The following is a 23,874-nucleotide window of genomic DNA, read 5'->3' as shown; positions in this document are numbered from 1 at the left end:
GTAATTGGCAAGCACAGGAACCAATGAAAAGCAAGGGAAAAGCATAGACGGGATATAAGCCCCTTTTAAGGTATAGTTAATAGAATAGATTTAACAAGCACAGCGCAAGCGAAGTGCAGGCGAAACCTATAAAGGGAGAGAACTACTTATCCTCACTCACTTGGCCAGCTCCACGGTAGTCACACACATTTCAAAATGGCAGCCGCATTCTAATCGACCTAGAGTGTGTTTGTGATACATTTGACAAGTTTGACTGTACTAGTATTTCCACTGAACAAATACATTATCAAGAGTGCCAGTGGAACTATTACATTTTGTGGATGCAACTTTTTCCACATAATTATGGATTTGCCACATAATCAATCATCTACTTCATAATCTGCAGATTTTACCAAGCAAATGTTTTTAGCTCTGACAGATGAAAAGTTTAAAAAAAAGGTTAGGTGTAGCCGCAAAGTGGAAGGACCCTATGCACAGGTTGTGTGGTCACCTTTCTGTTGCTTTTTGCTGTACTTGGTATTACATTAGTACTAATGAGGTGAAAGCTTTGCTCCAACAATGCTAGTATGTGCAAAAATGACAGAATAATAAAGTACTGCTATCACAAAACATGCTGCATCATGTTGCATAATTTGCCTTCTCATGCTGCATATTTAGTCAACCCTGCCACATAATTTGGTCCTCCTCTGCCACATAACTAGAGTGACCCAAATTATTAATAATCACTAATGATGAGTACAAATTATTAATAATAAGAAAACCATGAGTAACCTATACTGGTCATTGCCCGTTTGCCCATTTATGGACCAGTGCCTTTATACATCATGCAACACTAGAAATGTCCACTTGTGCTCTGCATTTTTTTTGTAATACACAAGGGCGACCAGATATTCCCTTGTGAGCATGGATAACTGTGATAAAATAGGGAAAGGTACCAATAAGGGATTCACTTGGAAGCAAAATTGTAGGATTGAGAAATCAGTCATATAAGCAGGAGTATCCATTTTTCAAATTTGTATGCTAAAGAAAATCCGGCTGTCGCAACTTGCATTGCAAATTAATAGATTACTGTGTGTCCTACACTCCATTTATGTGGTTTGGATCTCTAACACATTCCAGGCTTGATATATATTAAAAATACCAGCTTGTCGGCCACAGAGAGGGTCTTTCATCATAATATAAACAAAATAGTCTTGAAGATGGTCTTGTGGATGTTTACCATGTGATACCAAAACGTCGACACACAACCCATCTTTCCTCTGGACAATTTCTAATACTCAGAAGAATGTGTTCTTGGCGAAAGTCAAACTTTCTCTAGTTGTATGTAGAAAGTGGGTACAGAGAACATAGTCTTATGTCAGAAAACTTTGAAACTCTGATTGCATTGTATTAGACACTGTCAATGTAGCATGAGCTATTATTTGTCTAGAACCCCTTTGTTTTTGTTAACATTAATTTGATTCTAAATACACATTTGGTAAATGGACACGCCTGTTATAGGATTGATTTCTCAGTCCTAAAATGTTGTTCTGTATATTAAGTTGCAATCAATTTATTTGAGATGGCATTCGCAGGCGTCAATGAGCAATGCAAACTTTTCCTGTAGTAACTTTTGCTTCCAAGTGACTCCCTTGTCGGCACCTTCATCCACTTTACTGCATTTGTTTTGGGCAGCACAGCTCCTTGTTTTCTTTGGTCGAAGAGAACTCTACTGGCGCAGTATGTTTAGAGATGCATTGACTACTTCTGTAAAGTAGTGTAGGCCTGGAACTGAATAGAACAGCAATGAAACGAAACGCACCACACTTGTTTACCAAACTATTAGCTTTTGCTTCGAAACTAAAATAGTGTTTGAAGTGTGTGTTCTCTTTTGTTCCAAAACGTTCCCATTATTCACTTACGCAACGTCCCTTCAATGTGTTCCAATCCTTATAATTCAAAGTGCGTGTGCGTGCTTCAGCAACAGATGGGCCGAGAAGTGTGCAACCTATTAGGGGATAACACATGTCAGATGTTTTTCAATCTGCCTCGTCCTTTCACCACGACGTGAGCCTAGGTTAAAGTCACACCACGTCTGATTATGGGCACGTAGGGGAGCCCTCGTACATAGCCAATAGAAGGCTGCAAATGCCTCCCACCCTCAGACTTACCACGGCTCTTGCGAAACATGTTTGAGGGAAATGTCATAAACTCTTATTCCGGTCACCTACACGCCCCTTTTGTCAACAGATCTCTGAGCACGTGGTCTGTTTCTTCTCTGATTTTGATGACAACTATTGTGAAATAAGTCAGGAACGTTCTGCCAAAGCAAAAATGAATGTTGACTTGGAGCTTGGGTCCAAGGGACACAACTTCATGCTGCCTGCATCACAACCGCTGGTGTATGCCAGCACGGCCAGCACGCACAACGAGGTATGTCTTTGTGCCAGATTCGGAGATCGTGTCAGGCTGTTTACATGACAATTCGAGAGTTTTTCATATCACACAACAAGCTCCTGTTTAGCCCTCACCCTAGAACAGAGAAGTGGATCCACTGTTTGCTATTTGTGATGTACTTTACAAGTTCATGCTTTGGATATTCCACTATTCAAAATGTTTGGTAAGCACCATGATTCTCTTTGGCGCGTGAGCTCAAGCTAAGACTGTTAACTGCATAAACTGCATGGATAATTTATGTAACATGCACATTCAAGGTGGTCATAATTCAAATATTATGAGTCAAAGTAATGAGTTTGGCCACTCATGAATGCAACAAGTCATTCACTATGAAAGATGCGTGTATTGTGCTGTTCCTGAACACACCACTGTTGTAAATGAATCCGACTGCTCTCAAACGTTGCCATCACTAAGCTGTTATGGTGTGTGCCTGGAGTGCCTCACCCAAGTAAACGCAGTATATTTGATGGGCCATTGATGGAAGCCAAAAGTACGTTTATAATAATGACCGACCTACCTTTTTGTGAAATTCAGAAGTGTAGAGAAACTCACTGAGAAGTAGTGCACGACCTAGAGTAGTTTTCAGATGGATAGCTTTGAAATACTGTCTCCAGTTGAGTCTACTGAGGAAAGACTAACTCGGGTCACAATTTAAAAAACACAAACTGGAGCAGTCCATGAAAAGTACGAGACAAGTGGGAAATGCATGTCTGTCATTTCCGTAATTTGTGAATTTTTCTTCTTAGTCCTTTTTGGAAACCTGTTCTCAATTTTCATTTCAGTGAGGCACTAGGGGCCAGATGTCCCAAGGCTTTTGTGCCTCGCAAACAGCAAAAATCGCTGTTTGCGAGGCGCAAAAGCCACATTGCGTTGCCTATTCCCATTTTGCGAGTCGGTAACCTGGTTACCGACTCGCAAAATGGGACTGCGAGTCACAAATAGGAAGGGGTGTTCCCCTTCCTATTTGCGAGTCGCATCGCAATGTAGAATTGCTTTGTGACCACGAACGCGGTCGCAAAGCAATTCGCAGTTACCACCAGTGTTACACTGGTGGTAACCCATTCGCAAAAGGGAAGGGGTCCCCGTGGGACCCCTTCCCCTTTGTGAATGGCCTTGATAACATTCTTTCAGAGCAGGCAGTGGTCCTATGGACTACTGCCTGCTCTGAAAAAATGAAACTGAAACGTTTCATTTTTCATTTTGTGATGCATCTCGTTTTCCTTTGAGGAAAACGGGCTGCATTACAAAAAAAAAACTGCTTTATTTAAAAAGCAGTCACAGAAATGGTGGTCTGCTGTCTCCAGCAGACCACCATCCCTGTGAGTGCTGCGACTCGCAAGGGGGTTGCAATTTGCGACCCACCTCATTAATATCAATGAGGTGGGCCTTCGCGACCCCCTTGCGACTCGCAGATGGTGTCAGGGACACCATCCTGCATCGGGCATTGCGACTCGCAATTTGCGAGTCGCAATGCTGGAATTTCGTACATCTGGCCCCAATTCACTTCCTTTCCTTTGGGATGTTCCCTACCTGTAATGACAGCTTCCAAGACCCTGGTTCATGTTTTGTAAATTCATGTGATGTTTGGTGTGTTCGTTTAAAAACCTCTTTATAGGGTTTAATTAGAGATGTCCCTGACAATGTATTAATAAAGAGAGCCCGAGTGGCTGTGGCGTTAATTGGTTTGCACCAATTAGACCTAGAGCTACAGGATTAAGCAATGCTCACATCCTAGTCAGGGCACTTAACAGAATCCTCTAAAGTCCTATGTTACTGACACAAGCTCTCTCACAAGTGCAAGCAGTAAACAACGTTAAAATGATAAATCAATTATAGGCTGACATTCACTTAAAGAGTGTGTAAAAAACAAGGCCCCAGGGCAAGGCAGAGGTCATTCATCTACTACTCTTATGCACTGTGACAGTGAATCAACTTAGCTGCAACATGCAGCACCGCTAGCTGAATGTCAGCGACCTTTCCACTCTCTTGGACACCCCAACCAAGCCCTGCAAGGTCAACCATTGAGCTTCAGAATTATCAGGCTTCCTCTCAATTTCCCTGGGCTGCAAGAGTACATTTGTTGCAGATTATAGCTGACATTAATTTCAGTTTCATCTCAAAGGACAGGATTTTTTCAGGTGCATGGTTCTCAGGACAAGAACTATTTGGAATATTAACTAAAAGGCAAGAATGAGTTTTACCAAATGACATTGTAATTGATGGCTTCTTCTGGTTCTTCCTCAGTTGATATTTTCGTGAAGGGTGCTGGAAAACAGAGCTCAAAGCCAGCAGTGGCCACTGCAAATCTCAAGGGGAGGGGTGGAGGGGGAGATGACGGAGGGGGTAAAATACAAAATGAAATAAACTTACCTTACCGCCGTCTCCATCTCCTGCCGCCTCGACTTCCTCTTCCCTCCATGTGGTACCCCAGCATTCACTGGGACACCAGCACAGGGTCCCCAGCAATTCTGGCGCTGTTTTAATGCCAAACAGAGCATGAAAACAGCATCAGGATTGGTCTGAGCGGCAGTCACCACCGCTCAGACAGTGCCCTGGGGTCCGTGGAGTTTCTCCAGCCCAGCTGTTAAACACAGCTGGGTTGAAGAAACCTAAGTGCGCAGGTGTGTTTGGCCAGCCTCAGACGGCCGGCCAAACACACATGCACACTTAGGTGCACACTCTCTCCTCCTCCCATCTCCCATTGCCCTTCCCCGCCCCTCTCTGTACTGCTGGCTGAGCCAACAGATGAAAAATAAAACAACAGTGCAACTATCTTTTTTTTTCTTTCATCTCCTGGCTCTTGGCCAGGGGGGTGATGCTCCTTCGCCATAGCAAAGGAGCCGCCCCTGCTCAAAGCTTCATCGCTTCCTTGCCTAATTTCTGCCTTTTTACACTATGCTCACTCTGCTCGATTCCTGAAATTACAGCAGTACGCATGAGAAATAACAGAACGGGAGCAGTTGTTCACAACACTAAAATATTTTCTAGCTATTGTGTCAAGAATTTTCAATTCTATTAAGGACACGGAGGCGAGGATTATGCTTCTCTTTCTTCACTGCTAATAAAACATCAGCCAATCAAAACAGTCAAAACACAAAACTACTTTTCCCAAGATCCACAGTAGTTCATATCCCATCCAATCATATATCTGACCCATGTACATATGTCCCTGAAAGTACAGTCCTTCCTCTTTCTTTGCCACCTGAGAACATAACAACTTGATTTCTAACAAAACTGGAACCTGAACCACAAATTATCACCCGGAAGGGATTTGTCGTCTCGAACTGGGCTGGAGTGTTGATACGCAGCATTTCTCTTCCTAAACTTTGTGGTCATTCACGTATCCTTGTTGTCCGAACCTAAGGGAAAGGAAACAAGCTAATAATACCCAACTAGACCATAATCAAAATCATACGGGTGAGCTTGATAAAGTATCATAATGTCATTATGTATATACATCATCAAATTTTAGAATTATAGATACTAAGTTTGCTTTACGAGTAGAATAATCCTCGCCTCCGTGTTCTTAATAGAATGGAAAATTCTTGACTTGATAGCTAGAAAATTCTTTATTCTATGTCAGGACCGGAGGCTTCAGATTGAGCTAGATCAAAGGTGATTCACCACCGTAGATGCTACATCAACAATTGGTTTATGGTAAAATACCTTGAAGGTAGAATCCGAAGGCCAATCTGCTGCAGCCATTATGTCCCCCAAACAAGAACCTGTGCCAAAAGCTTTGGATGCCATGGCCCCGCGAACAGAGTGAGCTCCAAACTTAGAAATATCTATTCCAGCCTCCCCTAATAACCATCTGAACCACCTGGCCAAAGTGCACGCTGACACTTATCCAAAAGGACGTTGTAAAGAAATGAGCAATTGACCCTGGACATCTCTATGAAGTTCTCAAGAAAAATCCTCATAGCCTTTCAAACATTTCGCCACACATAATTTCTGGTTAAGGGGAAAAGCTGGATATGAAATGCAACGCAATGCAGTCTTAGTTCATCTAGAAACAGTGAAAGAAACTCCTGAAGGAGTAAGTACTCTACCTGCTAAGTCCAGAGCATGAACATCTGCAACACGCCAACATGATAATAAACAAAGGAGAAGGGTGAGCTTTGCTGACAGCTGTTCACGTGAAAGATGCTCATTACAAGGCAAAGCCCTCAAAACATGCAACACTAGGTCGACAACCCATAAAGTAGAATACTTTGGGTGTGGAGGTTTGACCATTCAGATACCTCTCAAGAGCTTGCCCATGAGATGGTGTTCACCCACCGGTTTGCCTTCAAGATGTGGATGCCCCACTGAAACAGTGGATCTAAAATTATTGGTGGTTCTGTAACATAAACCCTGAGATGCCAATTTGGAAAGAAAATTGACAATCAAAGTGATGCTAGGCCACAGGGGATCAACACTTTGTTCACTGCACCAGCAAACCCATCTCCGCTAGGAAGCCTCAAAGCGTTTATGCGTGGAGGAGGCCCAAGATTGAGACAAGAAAAAACAATTGCCCAGGCACTATCATAGGATGAGGAAGTCCTACCAAGTCCAGAAGTAGAGAAGGAGAGAGTGGAACTCAAACCCGAAGAGCACACAACATTGACATTGCCACTAGGGACCAAGATTGGGCCTGGGTCCAGAGTGGTGTCACCAGGGCAATTTCAGCTATCTGTCTCTTTACCTGATAGAGTACTCTCTGAATCATGGAGAACGGGGGAAAAGCGTAGAGAAGACCTATTAGCCGCATCTGAAGGAAGGCGTCTGACCCCCCTGCTAGGGGGTCTGGCCTCCAACAGTAAAACTGTGGAAGCTGAGAATTCAATTGAGAGGCAAAGAGATTGATCAGACACTGACCCTATCATCTCTCCAGCACGAGAAACACCTGTGGATCCAGCATCCAGTAGCTGCCATCCCTCAAAAACCAAGAGTTCCAGTCCATCACTGTATTGGAACACCCTGGAATGTACTGTACCGTCATGGTTATGTGATGTAAGAGACAGAAATGCCAAAAATCCTTGGCTATCTCCACCAGAACATGCGACCTGGTCACTCCCAGGCGATTTATGTACTGAACTGCTGAGATGTTGTGCATACGCAACAGAATACAGCAGCTGGCCTTGTGAGGGGAGTGTGAACAAATCGCAAAAGTCATCCCCAGCAGCTCCAGGCAATTGAAATGCAGGCTCAGTTCCTCCGAGGACCATCGGCCCCCTGTTTCCACTGAACTTCAGCGGGCCCCCCAGCCCAATGACTGGCATCTGGTTCTATCACCATCTCCGCGACACATACAAATATGGCCTTGCTGTTCATTGCATCCATATGGCCTAAACACCATGTTATCTCTACTTTGGCCTCATCCGATAATAGAACCTGTTCCATATACGACAGCCCTCTGTGATGATGCAAGATCTTCAATCTTTGCAAGGCCCGAAAGGGAAGAGGGCCCAGAAAAAACACCTGATTCGAAAATGCCAATAGGCACACTGTTGGAAATGGCCCTTCTGCAGGGTTATCCCCAGACTTTTTGCCTTCCTCCTTCTCTTTTGCTGACCTCATTTTTGCTGGTTTCCAGACTCTGCGCACTTTACCCCTGCTAACCAGTGCTAAAGTGCATATGCTCTCTCCCTTTAAACATGGTAACCTTGGATCATATCTGATTGGACTATTTAATTTACTTATAAGTCCCTAGCAATGTGCACTATATGTGCCTAGGGCCTGTAGATTAAATGCTACTAGTGGGCCTGCAGCACTGGTTGTGCCACCCACTTAAGTAGCCCCTTTACCTTGTCTCAGGCCTGCCATTGCAAGGCCTGTGTGTGCAGTTTCACTGTCACCTCGACTTGGCATTTAAAAGTACTTGCCAAGCCTAAACCTCCCCTTTCTCCACATATAAGTCACCTCTAATGTGTGCCCTAGGTAACCCCTAGAGCCGGGCGCTGTGTGGGTAAAAGGCAGGACATGTACCTGTGTAGTTTACATGTCCTGGTAGTGTAAAACTCCTAAATTAGTTTTTTCACTACTGTGAGGCCTGCTCCCTTCATAGGCTAACATTGGGGCTGCCCTCATACAGTATTGAAGTGGTAGCTGCTGATCTGAAAGGAGTAGGAAGGTCATATTTAGTATGGCCAGAATGGTAATACCAAGTCCTGCTGACTGGTGAAGTTGGATTTAATATTACTATTCTAGAAATGCCACTTTTAGAAAGTGAGCATTTCTTTGCACTTAAATCTTTCCGTGCATTACAATCCACGTCTGGCTGAGCTTAGTTGACAGCTCCTTGTGCATTCACTCAGACACACCCCAAACACAGGGTACTCAGCCTCACTTGCATACATCTGCACTTTGAATGGGTCGTTCTGGGCTGGGAGGGTGGAGGGCCTGCTCTCACACAAAGGAATACCACACCCCCTACTGGGACCCTAGCAGACAGGATTGAACTGAAAGGGGACCTGGTGCACTTCTTAGCCACTCTTTGAAGTCTCCCCCACTTCAAAGGCACATTTGGGTATAAAACAGGGCCTCTGCCCTACCTCATCAGACACTCGCTGGAGAAGAAACCTGAACCAGAACCTGCATCCTGCCAAGAAGAACTGCCTGGCTGCCTAAAGGACTCACCTGACTGCTTTCTACAAAGGACTGCTGCCTTGCTGTTGCCCTGCTGCCTTGCTGAACTCTTGCCTTGCTGCTGAAGTGCTCTCCAAGGGCCTGGATAGAGCTTGCCTCCTGTTTCCTGAAGTCTCAGGACCAAAAAGACTTCTCTTTTTCATTTGGACGCCTTGTGCGCCGAAAAACTCAACGCACAGCTTGCTCTGTGGTGAAAAATTCACCGCACTCCGATCCGGAAAGATGCCGCTCGGTGCAACGCCTGCTGTGCGACCGGAACTTCGACGCATGCACTCGCCTGGACAAACGCCGCCCGACGCCAGAAAGGATATCGAAGTGACACCTGCCGTGAGTGAGAAGATTCCACGCACAGCCCACCGGACCGACGCACAGCCAGAAAACAAGCCTAGGATTCCACGCACAGACCCCGGGACATCTGGTAATCCCGCGAACCACAGAAAGAGACTGTCCGCGTGCTGGAAAACGACGCCCGACTTCCCAGCGTGAAAAATAACGACGCAAGTCCGTGTGTGCTGGAGAGAAATCGACGCACACACCATTTTTCCACGTATCTCTTCTTCTGCGGCCCTTTGCAGAGATTTTCCACTTTAAACCAGGTACTTTGTGCTTGAAAGAGACTTTGTTTGCTTTTTAAAGACTTAAGACACTTTATATCACTTTTCAGTGATATCTCTACAATTTCATATGGCATCTTTATTCGCTTTGACCTGCAATTATCCAGATAAATATTATATATTTTTCTAAACACTGTGTGGTGTATTTTTGTGGTGCTATATTGTGTTATTGTATGATTTATTGCACAAATACTTTACACATGGCCTTCTAAGTTAAGCCTGACTGCTCGTGCCAAGCTACCAGAGGGTGGGCACAAGATAGTTTTGGATTGTGTGTGACTTTCCCTGACTAGAGTGAGCGTTCTTGCTTGGACAGGGGTTAACCTGACTGCCAACCAAAAACTCAATTTCTAACACACACCAATCGAGCAAGGGTCTTCAGTTATATAGTTGGAGAGCAAGGGATCTCTTCAACGCTTTCTTGATAGCGGTCCTTTTCGCCAAGGGCAACCGCAGCTGGGCACTGACTGAGTCCACCTTAAACCCTACGAATTCTATAGTCTGGGACGGATGCACGATCGACTTGTCTGAATTTATAAGAAATCCTAGATCTTGGAGAACCTGGATGGTCCAGGACAGGTGCGTCAAGACTGACTCCTCACTTTGAGCCATGATCAGAATATTGTCGAGATAAATAATTATGCGGATGCCTCTTTCCCTGAGGAATCGTACTAACGGACGTAACAGCTTAGTGAAGGACACAGGGGCCAATGACAGACCAAATGGAGGACGTTGAATTTGAACCATTGGTCTCGCCATCTGAACTGCAGATACTGACAAAACGGGGCGCATATGGGAACGGAAAAATAAGCGTCTATGAAATCTAGATGTACAAGATAGTTGCTGTTAGAAATGGGGTCTCTAGCTGGCAGTCAGTTTGCACCCTGTCTAAGTAGGGACCCTCACGCTAGTCAGGATAAGGGAGATACCTGCTTTGATAGCCCCTGCTCACCCCCTTGGTAGCTTGGCACGAGCAGTCAGGTTTATCTCAGAAGCAATGTGTAAAGCATTTGCAAATAACACACAGTGACACAGTGAAAACACTACAACAGGACACCACACCAGTTTTAGAAAAATAGGCAATATTTCTCTATTTAAAACAAGACCAAATACGATAAAAACCCAACATACAGTAATAAAAATATGAATTCTGCAAGATTTACTAAAAAATACAGTTCCTTGAAGTCAGTAGCTCCACATGGAGCTATCAGGGAGTCATGAGCAACAAAATCAACAGTTCAGGCTGGCTGTGGCGTCGTGGACTATCTACGGTGTTGGGAAGACCCGCAAACAGTACCTTGGTTGGATTTGTAGGGCATTGTAATCCTCATGGTGAGCTTCGAAGAGCGGCGTCGCTAAAGTCGCGAGGTCGGTTCCAGAGCCGGTGCAGGAGTCGTTGAGCCCTTGAAGTCACACGTCTTGCAGCTCGAACTCCGGGCTGATGAAGTCAGGTGCGCCAGCGTTGATGGCGTCGGGGTTGTGGTGCCAAGCTGGACGATGCAAAGTGTGGTGCCCACAGGTCACGGTGCAGGCAGCGGCGGCAGCGTTGCGGAAGCGCTGTCGTTGGCAAGCCCAAGCCAGCATTGCAGGATGGGACGATGCTTCGGGACCCTCACAAGCAGTGTCCACAGACCATGGTGCAGGCAGGGATCCCTGGTGACAACACTGGAGGAGATGGTGTTGGTGGACCGGGGCTGCAGTGCAGGACAGGACAGTGCTTTGTGCTCCTCACAAGTGGTGTCCACAGGCCAGGGTACAGGCAGCGGCACCAGTGTCAGCAGAAGCGGCAGCGTCGGGGAGGCCCAGGCTGTGGTGTGAGCAGGTGATGCAGGAGTGCGGAGCCCACAGGTCACGGAGAGAGAAGCAGCTCGGTGAAGTAGTCTGATGACGGCGTCATTGAGACCAGAGTCGTGCGAAATGGCGCGTGCGGCGTTGGCAGGTCAAGGTGCAGGCAAGCAGCGCCTTAGGTGGCGTTGCAGTGGTTTCTCCTCTTGAACAGCACAAAACACTTAGTTCTCAGTGCTGCAGCTCAAGGAAACTGAAGTCTTTCGTGTCCCTGAGACTTCCAACAGGAGGCAAGCTCTACTCCACGCCCTTGGAGAAATGTCAGTTTAAAACTGCACACACAGACACTGCACTGGCAGGTCTGAGCCATGTTTACCGGGCTACTAATGTGGGTGGCACAACCAGTGCTGCAGGCCCACTAGTAGCATTTGATTTACAGGCCCTGGACACCTCTAGTGCACTTTACTAGAGACCTACCAGTAAATCAAATATGCTAATCATGGATAAACCAATCAACAGTACAATTTACACAGAGAGCATATGCACTTTAGCACTGTTTAGCTGTGGTAAAGTGCGCAGAGACAATAAACCAGCAAACACAGACCTGAAAAATATAGGAGGAAGGAGGCAAAACGTTTGGGGATAACCCTGCAAAAAGGTAAATTTCCAACAGTTGCCCTCTTGAAGTAGATCTTTTAGAAGATGAATACCCTCCATTTTGAAAGGGCGGTACAGCATCCAAGAGTTGAAAGATTTTGAATTGAGAACTAGATGGGAACCCCTGCTTTTTCCAAAAAATTGTGCTGGCATAGCCTGAAGGGTGAGGACTCGTCCTGGTTATCGCTTGTTGCGAAGCAGCGAGCCAATTTCTTAATCTATGAAACTGCTCTCTGTTTTGGAAAAATGAATGGGACAGGAAAGAAACTCCTGATGCGGAATGGAGTAGAGCTCTAGTCTGTAACTCTGAACGGTCTGCAGAACCCATGGATCCTGGGAAATGCGCTCCCATGCTGAGAGGTGCCACTGTATCCTCCCCCCAGAATAACCTCTGAAAATGGATTTACACTCACCTGAAGGGTTGCCATCCATGACATTGAAACCATCTCCGTTGTCACCTCTGAAGCCACGACCTCAACCTCGGTGAGACCGGACAGGGGAGAATCAGGATGCGGTGTAGTTGGAACCTCTACCTCTTTGAGAGTAGCCTCCTGAGGCTTAAAAGGAACTATGGCCTGGTGCTTGACCTCGGTAGCATCCGACCCTGGCAAAAAGGCCCCCACTAAACACTTTTTTCATTGAAGATTGGGCCTTGTCTAATGCGCAAAATGTGGCTACATATTTGCCCAGATCTTTTATGAATTTGTCTCCAAATAGGATTCCTTTCGCCAGAATACCCACCTCTGTAGAGGCCATTTCAGCTAATTTGTCCTCAATTCACATTAGGAAATATTTCCTGCACTCAGTTGCCATAAAACAATTGGCTTTGCTCTAGAGGCGTATGGCTCGTTGAGCCCATTCCAACACTGTCTCTGGGTCCAATTGGGAGTTGCTTTCTTTGACGTGTATTGCGAGTTCTAGAAATTTGGTGATAGGGCAGAAATGTCTAGGAGATTGTCCTGGCATCCCTTCCAGCATGGTCCAGGCCCTTCCAACTCTGGCGTATCAGCGACGTTAACCAGGAGAGAGAGGCAGGGGCATTCAGAGCGCAGTGTTACGCATGTCCCCGTCAAACCCTTTTTGTCTTGCACATAATGTGCCACCTTCACATATGGCACCCACTCAGTAGAGCGTGGATGTACAATATTTACCGAGTCAAATAACAAAGTGTGTTGGACTTGGGCGTCATCTTCTGAATTGTGCTTCCAGATACCCGAAAGCTTGGGCCCATCCTGATCATGCTCCAAGTCGGAAGAGTAAGAAGAATCAGAGGAAGGTACCTCAGTTGCCTGTGTAGAGGGCATAGGGAGGGTTCCAGAGGAACCTTGTGGAGCAAAGGTTTCATATCCATGGTTCTTAAGGACTAATGCTGCCATGTGTGCGAGAATATCTGCAGAGGAGGCAGGTCCCAATGTGGTTCTCTGGGCAATGTCTAAATATGATGTCTGGTTGTCTCTGGCTAATGACTCAGATGGGGGTCTCCCTCGCAGTTCTTGATGCCCATGCCACATCAGGGGCTAGGTAAAAGGCTTCAGGACTTTAATGAGGGCCTGATTTACAGAGTCTTGGACATGATTCCTCAGGGCCTCTACCAATCTCTCCTCCATTGGGTGTTCTTATGGAATATCAGGGAACTCCTGATAGTATTCGTCCTCTTCATCATAGTACGCCATGGCACAGATGCAAGAGGAATGAAGGAGTTCAAGGGGGGAGACCCCAGCAGGTCACAAAGTTAAACTCTTGCAGAATGAGGGGGAGGCAAAGCCTCTAATCAACCTTGTTTGACAGTGGAGGGAGCACATGCAATAATTTTCCCTAGGGCAGAACCCTGAAACACTTATTCGCCCCATCGGGCATTCAAGGGGATTATGTCTGAACTTGTGCTGATCCTCAGTGCTGTGAGCGGGCCGAGCCGATAACAGAAGGCCTGTGGAATGGCTCTGCATGCATCTGCGAGTATGGAAATAGAAAGAGGACAAAGTCCTCCGTATAACACAGCACTTGTTGAAGCAGCTCCAGAGTGGAGGGCAAGGCCCAAATGTATTTCGATGTCCAAGTCAGGCGTTCAAACCCATGGGCAGGACAAAGTCAGCACACGGTCAGCGCAAAGTCCACATCGCTGGAATTGGAAGACAGTGGACGGGTTCATGTGCATAAGACTATGAATTGGGAAGCATTGAGCGATGCGCTGGTTTCAATTTTCACTCCTGCTCCACAGCTGAGCAATTACACAATACACAGCTAAGTGTGCATAAGCCAACACAGTCATAATATTGAAATCAAACATCAAATCACTTTAATTAGAATAGAAATACAGGGAGCTACTTATCTCTGGCTGCAAGCAGCAAAGAAAGAGGAAGGACTACACTTTCAGAGACATGGGTCAGACATATGATTAGATGGAATATGGACTACTGGGGATCTTGGGAAAAGCAGTCTTGTGTTTTGAACGCTTTGATTGGCTGCTGTTTTATTATAAGTAAATAAAGAGAAGCATAATCTGAAGCCTTCGGTCCTGACATAGAATTGTGTTTTATTCATTCTTTTAATATGAAATGTATCCTTGCATCCAAATGGCATGAGGGTGCATTTCACACATTGAAATTATAGCTCTAAATGCCAGAGTTGAATTTTGGGTAATTTCACATAATTTTATTGAAACATCATGTTATTGCGCAAAAGGAAATTACACAAGCACACCCCTGCTCAAAGCTCAGTCAGGGAAAGAAAGCGTTAACATTCTATTATGATGAATGTGATTAGAACAATGATGTTTCATCATGGGTAACAGAAGGGAGATGAGACTTTGAAACTCATGTACACCCTGGTGGTGCACAAGCTCCCTTTACAGTACTGGAAGTTTGCCACGCAGATGGTGCCATGTTTAAAGCTACCGCTCACAGAATCTTTTTTACTCAGAAAAAAACAAAATCTTAAAGCAGGAGTTTGCTTTCTCTGAACAAAAAAAGCATTGTACTGACACACTGGGAGTTATCACCCTGCACCTAGGGAACATTCTGGATGTTTCCTGGCTGTATCCATTATATCTTGCATGGTGGAAGGGTAAATGATTGACAGAAGTCTTACCCTTCACAGGATGAGGTGATTGTTGCTGTTACCCAGCAATCCCATAGATGATGGGTCACCAGGTCAAAGGTTTACACCGGTGGAGCCAGAGAAGTCTCTGCTGGTGTCTCCCAGCTCTAAAGAGAGTGACAAAACCTAAGTTTGGTGTGACATGAGTACCACCAATTTACAGCAGTGCTCATGCTCTACCAAACCCTAATTGAAGCCCTCTGTCTCTCAACTGAAAGTTTGGTGTTGAATCTGCAAAGCACAGCTTATTGTTGTAAACCTTTGGTCAGAGTGAAAAATGCTAACATATGTTCTAATCTAGTCACATGAAGCTTTTTAACCCACAAACACAATCAGCCACTACATTTAAACTCCAATTATGTTCATTGGAAGCCCAAATGAGAGACAGGGAGTAGAGATGGTAGGAGGAAATTTAATCAGAAAAGAGAATTGTGAAAGGTTATTAGTGAGAGGTGATCAGGGAATGATGTTAATAATAAAAGGGAATAGTGAAAAAGTATGTGGGGCAAGAAGAGTGGAAGTCGGATGTCGGGATAAAAAGAATGAGGTTATGAAGAATTAATCAGCATGAATGCAAGCTAAAGGGAAAAGGGAGGGGTGGGAGATGGAAGAGAGAGAGGAAGAGAGCAAAGTAGAGGAGTACGAGGGGTAGAAGTAAAGAGAGAGACTCCCAGACATATGAGGGACAAAGAGAGGTAGCAAGAGCAAAATCAGTGGGAGTAAGTGAGAAAGAGAGAGAAACAGATATTGTAAGAGAGTGAAATAATGGTGGGAAAGAAGATAATAGAGGAACAAGGTTTTTGCAGGCAAGAGAGTATATCAACCACAATCTTTTAGTAACTAAGATAATTTGTCATTGGCAAAACTGTATGCTTTCTTCATAGAATGTCTTAAATGGCCAAATAAACCACTGAAGGTCCATAGGTTACATCACTACTTCTTGGGGGGTGGATAGAGTGTCATTGGAACCTTCGACTTTGGATTTACTTCTTATAAGTAACTGACAGAGGATGATATCCTCCATCTACCACTGCCTTGTTACCACAGAGATACCTGCTTCCTTTGACCACCATTAGGGTTACCAGTCACAAGCCAGAGGACAAGTTCTTTGGTGTTGATGGGCTGTAGATAACAGGCTGGGAAGCAATGATGAGCGTTAATCTTTTTAAGAAGTAGAGTGTCACTGGATTTGCAGAGAATGGGCTTTTCATTACACCACTTTTATTGGGTGGGTGGGTCAAGAGAAAAACTGCTTTGGTATTCCTTATTAGTAAGGATTGAGATCAGGAAATGAGATGCCAATATTATTTAGCAGCAATTCCCATTACTCCCAGTCATACTTTTACTCTTTAAAGTGCTTATGCCACACCCTCCAACCCTGATAGTTGAGCCTTTGGTTCAGATGGAAATAGGATGAACTCAGGAAATTTCTAATATTGCTATCCTTTTTTGTGGTAGTTATGATGAGTGGGTTATCAACTGTCTTTGTGTTGTCTCCATCATAACTGAAAAGATTGTGATAAGTATGTATCAGACTAGGAACAATGAATGGTTAGTGATCTAAACATTATGCCACTAAAGAAGTCACTAACCGAAAAAAGAAATCAATGATCTATATGCCAATAAACATAAATTATGAATCACACTTTGTTTTGTGTTAAAGTACTCACTCTGAACAAAGTCTTATCAGTGATGTGAATGTCAGAAAGGTTCAGGTTAAAAGTTACTGCTTGCACATTTGGAGAGGAAACTCTGCATGCAATACATCATCATTTATTTCCCTTTGGCTGTATGAAATAATATGCAGAGTTGAGCACAAATGGGCTGCACTCTTGAACCCAGCTTTATTGCAACACCCCTCACTGCTAACATCAATAAAGGAACATTATCTCATTGTACCCTGTTCCTCTTTTAATTGTAGGAGAAAGGTATCAGTTTGACACACATTGAATCAAGACCTTCTCGACTGAACAAGGATGAATATCAGTTCTTCATCAATCTTGAGCAAAATGGTGACTCCGCTCTGAATGATATTGTCAGGTGTTTGAGGCAAGACATTGGAGCAACTGTCCACGAGCTCTCACGTGATAAGAAAAAGGATGCTGGTAAGGAATTTGTACAAATTTCTATCACTTTAAAATTGCATTCATTTTTGTCTAACGCCTATCATAAAATGTTGAGTAAAATATTATACAGCAGTGAACACAAAAGCAAACTAATGAAGACAAATGATGCAATCATATAGGGGGTCATTATGACCCCGGCGGTAGGTGGTAAGGTGGTGGTAGTACCGCCAACAGGCTGGCGGTACATACCGCCACATTCTGACATTGGCGGGTTGGCTACCATTCCTACCACAATGGCGGTAGCAACCGCTGGGCCAGAGATAACAATCTCCAGCCCAGCAGCCGCTATAGTACCGCTGGCAGCATTTTGAGCCAGCCCACCACCATGGTTTTCGTGGCGTTAGTAATGCCACAAAAACCATGGCGGTAGGCCCTACCAGTGACAGGGAACTCATTCCCTGTCACTGGTAGGAGGCTCACCCACCCCCCAAACACTCCCCAGACACCCCCACCCCACCCTCCATCCAACTCCCCCATCTGATCCTCCACCTCCCATACATGCACACACTCGCAGACACGCACCACACATACACCCACTCACTCACACTGGCATACATGCATTCATTCACGCATACATCCATTCATGCTCACACACATCCGTACACACATTCACTCTGACATGCATACACGCATTCACATTTCCATTCTTGCACGCATTCACAAACATGCATACACCCACGCAAACAACACTACACACACGCATGCATTCATGCACACAACCCCACACACACACAACACCTTCCACCCCCTCCTCTGCCAGAAGCCCAACTTACCTGCATCAAGGTTGTCTTGCGTTAGGGAACTGGACAGTGCGCTGCTACCGCCAGCAGCACCTGCCAGCAGAACACCGCAAGGCCGTACCATGTTTCATGATACGGCTGGCGGCGGTCTACTGGTGTGGCGGTGCTGGTGGTAGCAGTGCCACCTTACCACCATCCGCCAGTATGGCCCTGGCCGAATTTCAGCCCTTCTTGTGGCGGAAGTCCGGCTGTGGTCATAATCTGGCGAACGGATGGTAGCCGCGGTGACAGTCTTCTGGCGGCCGTCACTGCAGCTGTAGGCGGCTTATAACACCAATGTCTTAATGTGGGCCATAATGTTAGTTCTGATACCTTCAATTGAACACTCACCTTGAAGATTAGTTGGCTATCAGGATATCATATGCAGACATACTGTCATACAAATACTGTGTCTTAAACATCCTTTACAAACATAGCATCCCATTAAGAGTCGATTTGCCATGATTGACTCTGCGTGGAAATATTTTGGAGACAATATTTAGGACACAATATTTATATTAGATAGTATTCTGTTAACGATGTTTTGAAAGTGCATATTGAAGCTCAGTTTGTAAAGGTGTATTGAAGCAATTCTGTGGTTTAAGAAAGTCAGAAACATATATTTTGAACTATGAGACCATATGGAGAACATACAAACTATTTTCATGTATCACTTAAGGTATTTTGCAGGTTAAACAGTTTGAAGTAAAACAGGAGACAGGTGTGTTCATTCAGTAAGAAATGTGTCTGGATAATTAAAAGAGACAAATGTGCTGAAGTAGAGAACTGGAGTAAATAATTGTGACTCCTTCTCATTAAAATCCCCACTTACTACTGGGCCCAAAGGCAATGCACCTTTAAGGCAAGTGAGAAGGGAAAAAGCTGCAAATCAGAACATCAAATATTCTCACTTCCTCAATGACATTTTCTTTTTAAGAGTTAACATTGAAAGTTTTTGATTCTATTTTTAAAATATTATTAAAAGATTAATTAATCAATATCTTCATTAGCAAAGTAATTAGAATCAATACAAATTACCAAACAATGCATATAGTTTGTCCCATAGAGATATAATCCATATTCGAATCTAATTTCAGGAAAATGAACTTCAGCAGCACCTTTAAAGAGCTCTTGTCTCAAATGTGAAACCAGATAATATCTAGTCGAGTATCTTGTTGAGAATTTCAGTGGAATCTTTCAGTAATAAGTTCAAGCAGGACAAAGTCAGTGTCAGAATGAATCCAAGACATCGCCAAAGAGAATAGGACAGAAAGTGTCAAGGTTAAAGGGCTCTCCGTATAGCAGGTTATGCCAGTCTAGCAAGCACAGAGAGTCTCAGTGTGTCTCTCACTCTGAAAGTGTCTGAAAAGCGTCTCCGATCTTAGTTCAGGAACACATTTTTATAACATTATACAAGGAAAAAAATTAAAAAGCATGAGTAGATAATCTTGAATCAAAGTCTTCATTTTAGCAGGACAAATTCTGTTGATATGACAAGTTTTAACAAAGAACATTCTAAATATGCAATACATTTAATTATTTTATAAACAGCAATGAAACACTCAAGTTTCTTCCCACTCATAAAGCTCTTTTAGGGAAAGAACAGTTACGTGAGCAAGATACATTTTTTAAATTATCCTATTTCTATTCTCATACATCTGTCTAGCAAAGCCTTATTCATAAAGAAGCATTTTTAAAATTAATGTAACAATGCAGGAATTATTTTCCTGGGTTAAATGGTCATGAAAGAAAGTACTAATATTTTCTCTAGTAGTTTGTTTGTTACTATAGGACATTTGCGTGATGAAATGTTATACTTATGGCCAAGACACAGGTCAAAACTAGCAAAGAGAAAAGAACAAGGAAATGAAAGAAATAAGAATGTGTCCTAGTTAGCGATTCAGCTAAGTACATGTCATTATGCAGACTTCAAGTGTAGTATTTAGTTAAGGCCTACAAAAATCCTACCATACAGGTTAATAATATAATATTTGTATTCTCATAAACATTCTCTCTCAATTCCCCATCTAATGGTTTGGAACCATCACAAAATCACATTCACAGGTGTATTCAGAGTTCCCTTTCATCTTCTGCTGAATCTCTTCTTTTTCTTTTTAGATTTTCTCTTTCTTTTAATCTGTTATACTCTTTATTAATGCAATCACTCAATTCTAAAGCTTTCTTCGTTTTCCTAAGTCATTTCTCTAATTTTCTTTTTATTAACAACATCTTTATTGTCTTGTAAGTTGCTAGTGTAGATAGAGAACAAACAATTACTATTATTACAGGAAGTAAGATAGCTTTGAGGATTCCTCTACCTGCTGCTTTTATCCAAATGCCTATGGGAGATATTTCCTTAGTAAAGCTTTGTCACTTGCTGGTAGCTTCTAAAAGTTGTAAAGCAAGCTTCAAATCAGAAACATTATATGCATAATCTAAAATCTTATTTTCATTCAGTATATATCCACCACAATTTTCAGTTTTCAACATCTTGCAGACTGCCCTTTTCTGGGAGTAAAATGTCTAAATCATAATGATTTTGAAGTACATTGATCTAATCACTACTATTTCTGTGTTTTCAACTAACAAAGCTCCAAATGTACTAGTTGCTTATTTGTCTATTACTGTGAAAGCTCTCTTATTCTCTCATCATTTAATGCTACTCCTACTGCTGGTATGATAGCTTCAAATATGTCTCCCACTAATTGTGTTACCTCATTTACACTGCATGAATACCTATGTGCAGGTGTCATTGTTGATGCATCTAATATCTGTACATGATACATCTTTGGTAAAAGCAAACCTACCTAGCAAAGTCCCTCCCAATCATCCTTCTGCAAAATCTGCCATGTTCCCCCTGCTAATTCAAAAACATGTTCACAATTAATATTCCCTACTAGTGTCTTTTTCCCTTGAATTCTTCTTTTAAACACACATACTTTTTCCCCTTGTGTCTTTTACCTAATTGTAATCTTGGAACAAACATTTTCTTTCTAATCTCATCTTCTTCCCTTCTCATACACGCTTTTATACATCTTCCTTTTTGTATGCATTTTGTGCAAACTGTGCATTTATTTATTTTTCTAACATTAAAATAAAAGCTTTTTCTAGTGGGTAAATTAAGCAAGTTAAATTATTTTTATGAGCTTTAACAGTATTCACAGAAAGAAATGGACTTTATTGAAATCCCTGTTTGTAATGGGCTGTGTTACATCCGGGTTATTGCATGCATTTTCTCTAGATAAGTGGATACCTACCCAAAAGGGAGCAATGATAGTCTCACTGTAGCCAAGCTATTATTGAGGGAGTTGGTCCAGAGGCATGGTATACCCGTTTCTCTGGAGTTAGGCTGAGGAACTCACTTCAGCAGTGAGATCATTAAGATGCTATATGCAGCATCGCAAATTGAACAGAAGCTGCACTGCAGTTATCAACCTGAAGCATCCACTATCATTGGCAGATCAACAGGACCATTACATGCAGATTGGCAAAAGTTCATGCTGTTCAAATTGTTTAAAGTAATACCAAGCTGTCTCCATCTCCTTTGCTTGTGGATGTAGATTCATGCACTTCATTAGATCTTCAGTGGATCTTTTGAAAGAAACATATCAAAGTTAGAGAAATAATATTCAAAGTGTATCAGTCTATATACTAAACTAAGCAATATATTGCATGATATAGCATACGAAAGAGGAATATGATGCTATGTTACTTGTTCATCAGCTGAAGAAGGCATGTGCGCACATACATAGCAGTCATTTGCATCAATATCGCTCATTTATTCTTGCAATAATCTAGGATAAACATTTGTTGAATGATATTCCTTAGTGTAGTCTATGAAAGACCCCTTCAACTCATCTTCATTAATACTTGATCTAGAGGCTGTGTTAGTGAACGTATCTACAGATTTCTCTGTCTCTGGTGTAAAATGTATTAGTAATAGTATTGCAACTGGGAACAAAACTATTAATGGAAAAGTAATGCTTATAATAAGCTTACATCTATTTCTAGTTGTCACACATGTTTATCAGATCTTGTAAAGTAATATCTGTATAACAGCAAATTTAATGTCTGTATCTTAATCTGCAAATTTTGTGATATTTTCTTCTTGTTAATTTCTTGCAACTTTATTTACAGCAGCCTTCATAGACTGTTCCTTAACGCTACCTGTGTTCTTCCTAAAATGTTATCACTATTCTCCTTCTCTGTCTTGGGCCCAGAGCCTAGATACTCTTCTTATATTCCTTTAGTAACTTTATCAAATTCTTTAGTTTAAATAGTTCATTGATTGAATTTGCTTCACAACTGAATTCTTGCTTGGAATAATTTCAAGGAGGTTCAGGCAACTCTCTATACCAGTCAAGCAAAGCTGAAATTGGGATGTTTAGCACTAGGCCCACATAGTACATCCATTCAGGAGCTGAATATCTTCGGCAGGGTACTCTGGCTCTTTTGGATCTTCTGCTTCTTCATCAATTGCCAATGGTATGGATCCAACTGACACACTTGATTTCAACCCTTTTAGATTGTAAGTCTTTGGCTGTTTAGCATTGTGGGAGTCTTTTATTGCTCTCGATCCAGACATTGTTCCTTCACTTTCTATGTAAAGAGCTCCAGTGTCACTCTATGAGATATCTGACAATTGGATTTCTTCACGTGTCTGCAGATCTTTACCCCTTCTTCGTTCTGGCTCTAATCACGAGCCCTTCTTTTCTCTACTCCGGCCTTTCCACCTTGGCTTCAGACAGGATTTCCTCACATGTTTCTGATAAGTACCCAGTCATCTTGACCTAGGTTATAAGATTGCTCTTGATGTGAATTTATAGTGACAGCCTCAACCTGTTGAGAGACAGAAAGCACCACATTAACTAGTCTTTTGTAGTAATCGGGTACCATGTCATCTTTAACGTTCACAAGTGCATTCGCAGGAACAACAGGCAATCTCATTGCTCTCCCCATAAATATTCTGTGTAGGGATAGACCGGTCTTTCTATTAGGTGTACTTTCCATACTCATCAGCACCAACGGTAAATCATCAGGCCACTTCCATGAAGTTAACAAACATATGTGAGGCACTCTTTGAGAAGTAAAAACAGAAATTCAATTGAGAGATAAGTAAGAGAAATAAATACCACAATCATTACATGAATTAATCCATATTGCTGAAAGTCCGAAAAGAATACATAAACAGATCCCGGAAAATGTTTGTCAGTCTCTTTAATTTATTCATGAAGTACTCTGTATTGCATAGAGTGGTGACACTTCTTCAGATGAATACATCAAATTCATATGATGAACCACACAAAACTCTCCGGTGCATCGTTGATAAAGTTCTTGTATATACAGTCCACCGTTGATGAAGTTCTTGAACAAACACCCAACACGTGTTTTGTCTAAGGGGAATAACCCCAACGACTTACTCAGGGCTGATAGATTGTCAAGTGAAAAAACCTACAGTCTGAATAAAGAACGACGTTGCTTGTATATATCTGCACCCTCTCTGTACTGGTAACTTACCAAGTTCAAGCATAAATGACAACTGCTTGTTGAGTATCTTTAAAGTACAACATTCCGAATAAATTCACAAACCACAAGTACACTTCCATGAAGTTGAAGCATTAACTTTTGCCAATCTGGATGTAATGGTCCTGTTGATCTGTCAGTGATAGTGGATGCTTCAGGTTGATAACTGCAGTGTAGCTTCTGTTCAATTTGCAAAGCTGCATACAGCATCTTAATGATCTCACTGTT

General features: G+C 42.9%; 1 protein-coding gene across 2 annotated transcripts in view; it reads left to right on the top strand.

The window, feature by feature from the left end:
• Positions 1–23,874, top strand: part of PAH (phenylalanine hydroxylase) — a 231,602-nt gene that overhangs the window by 25,499 nt on the left and 182,229 nt on the right. For both annotated transcript variants that reach the window (XM_069228986.1, XM_069228987.1), the window contains one exon: positions 17,140–17,323. In XM_069228986.1, the coding sequence (XP_069085087.1) occupies positions 17,140–17,323 (184 nt within the window). The remainder of the gene's footprint in view (positions 1–17,139; positions 17,324–23,874) is intronic.

This window comes from Pleurodeles waltl, chromosome 4_1 (genome assembly GCF_031143425.1).
Source record: "Pleurodeles waltl isolate 20211129_DDA chromosome 4_1, aPleWal1.hap1.20221129, whole genome shotgun sequence".
NCBI classification, from domain to species: Eukaryota; Metazoa; Chordata; class Amphibia; order Caudata; family Salamandridae; genus Pleurodeles; species Pleurodeles waltl.
Note: the sequence above shows the minus strand (reverse complement) of the source record. Positions and strands in the feature narration are given on the sequence as shown.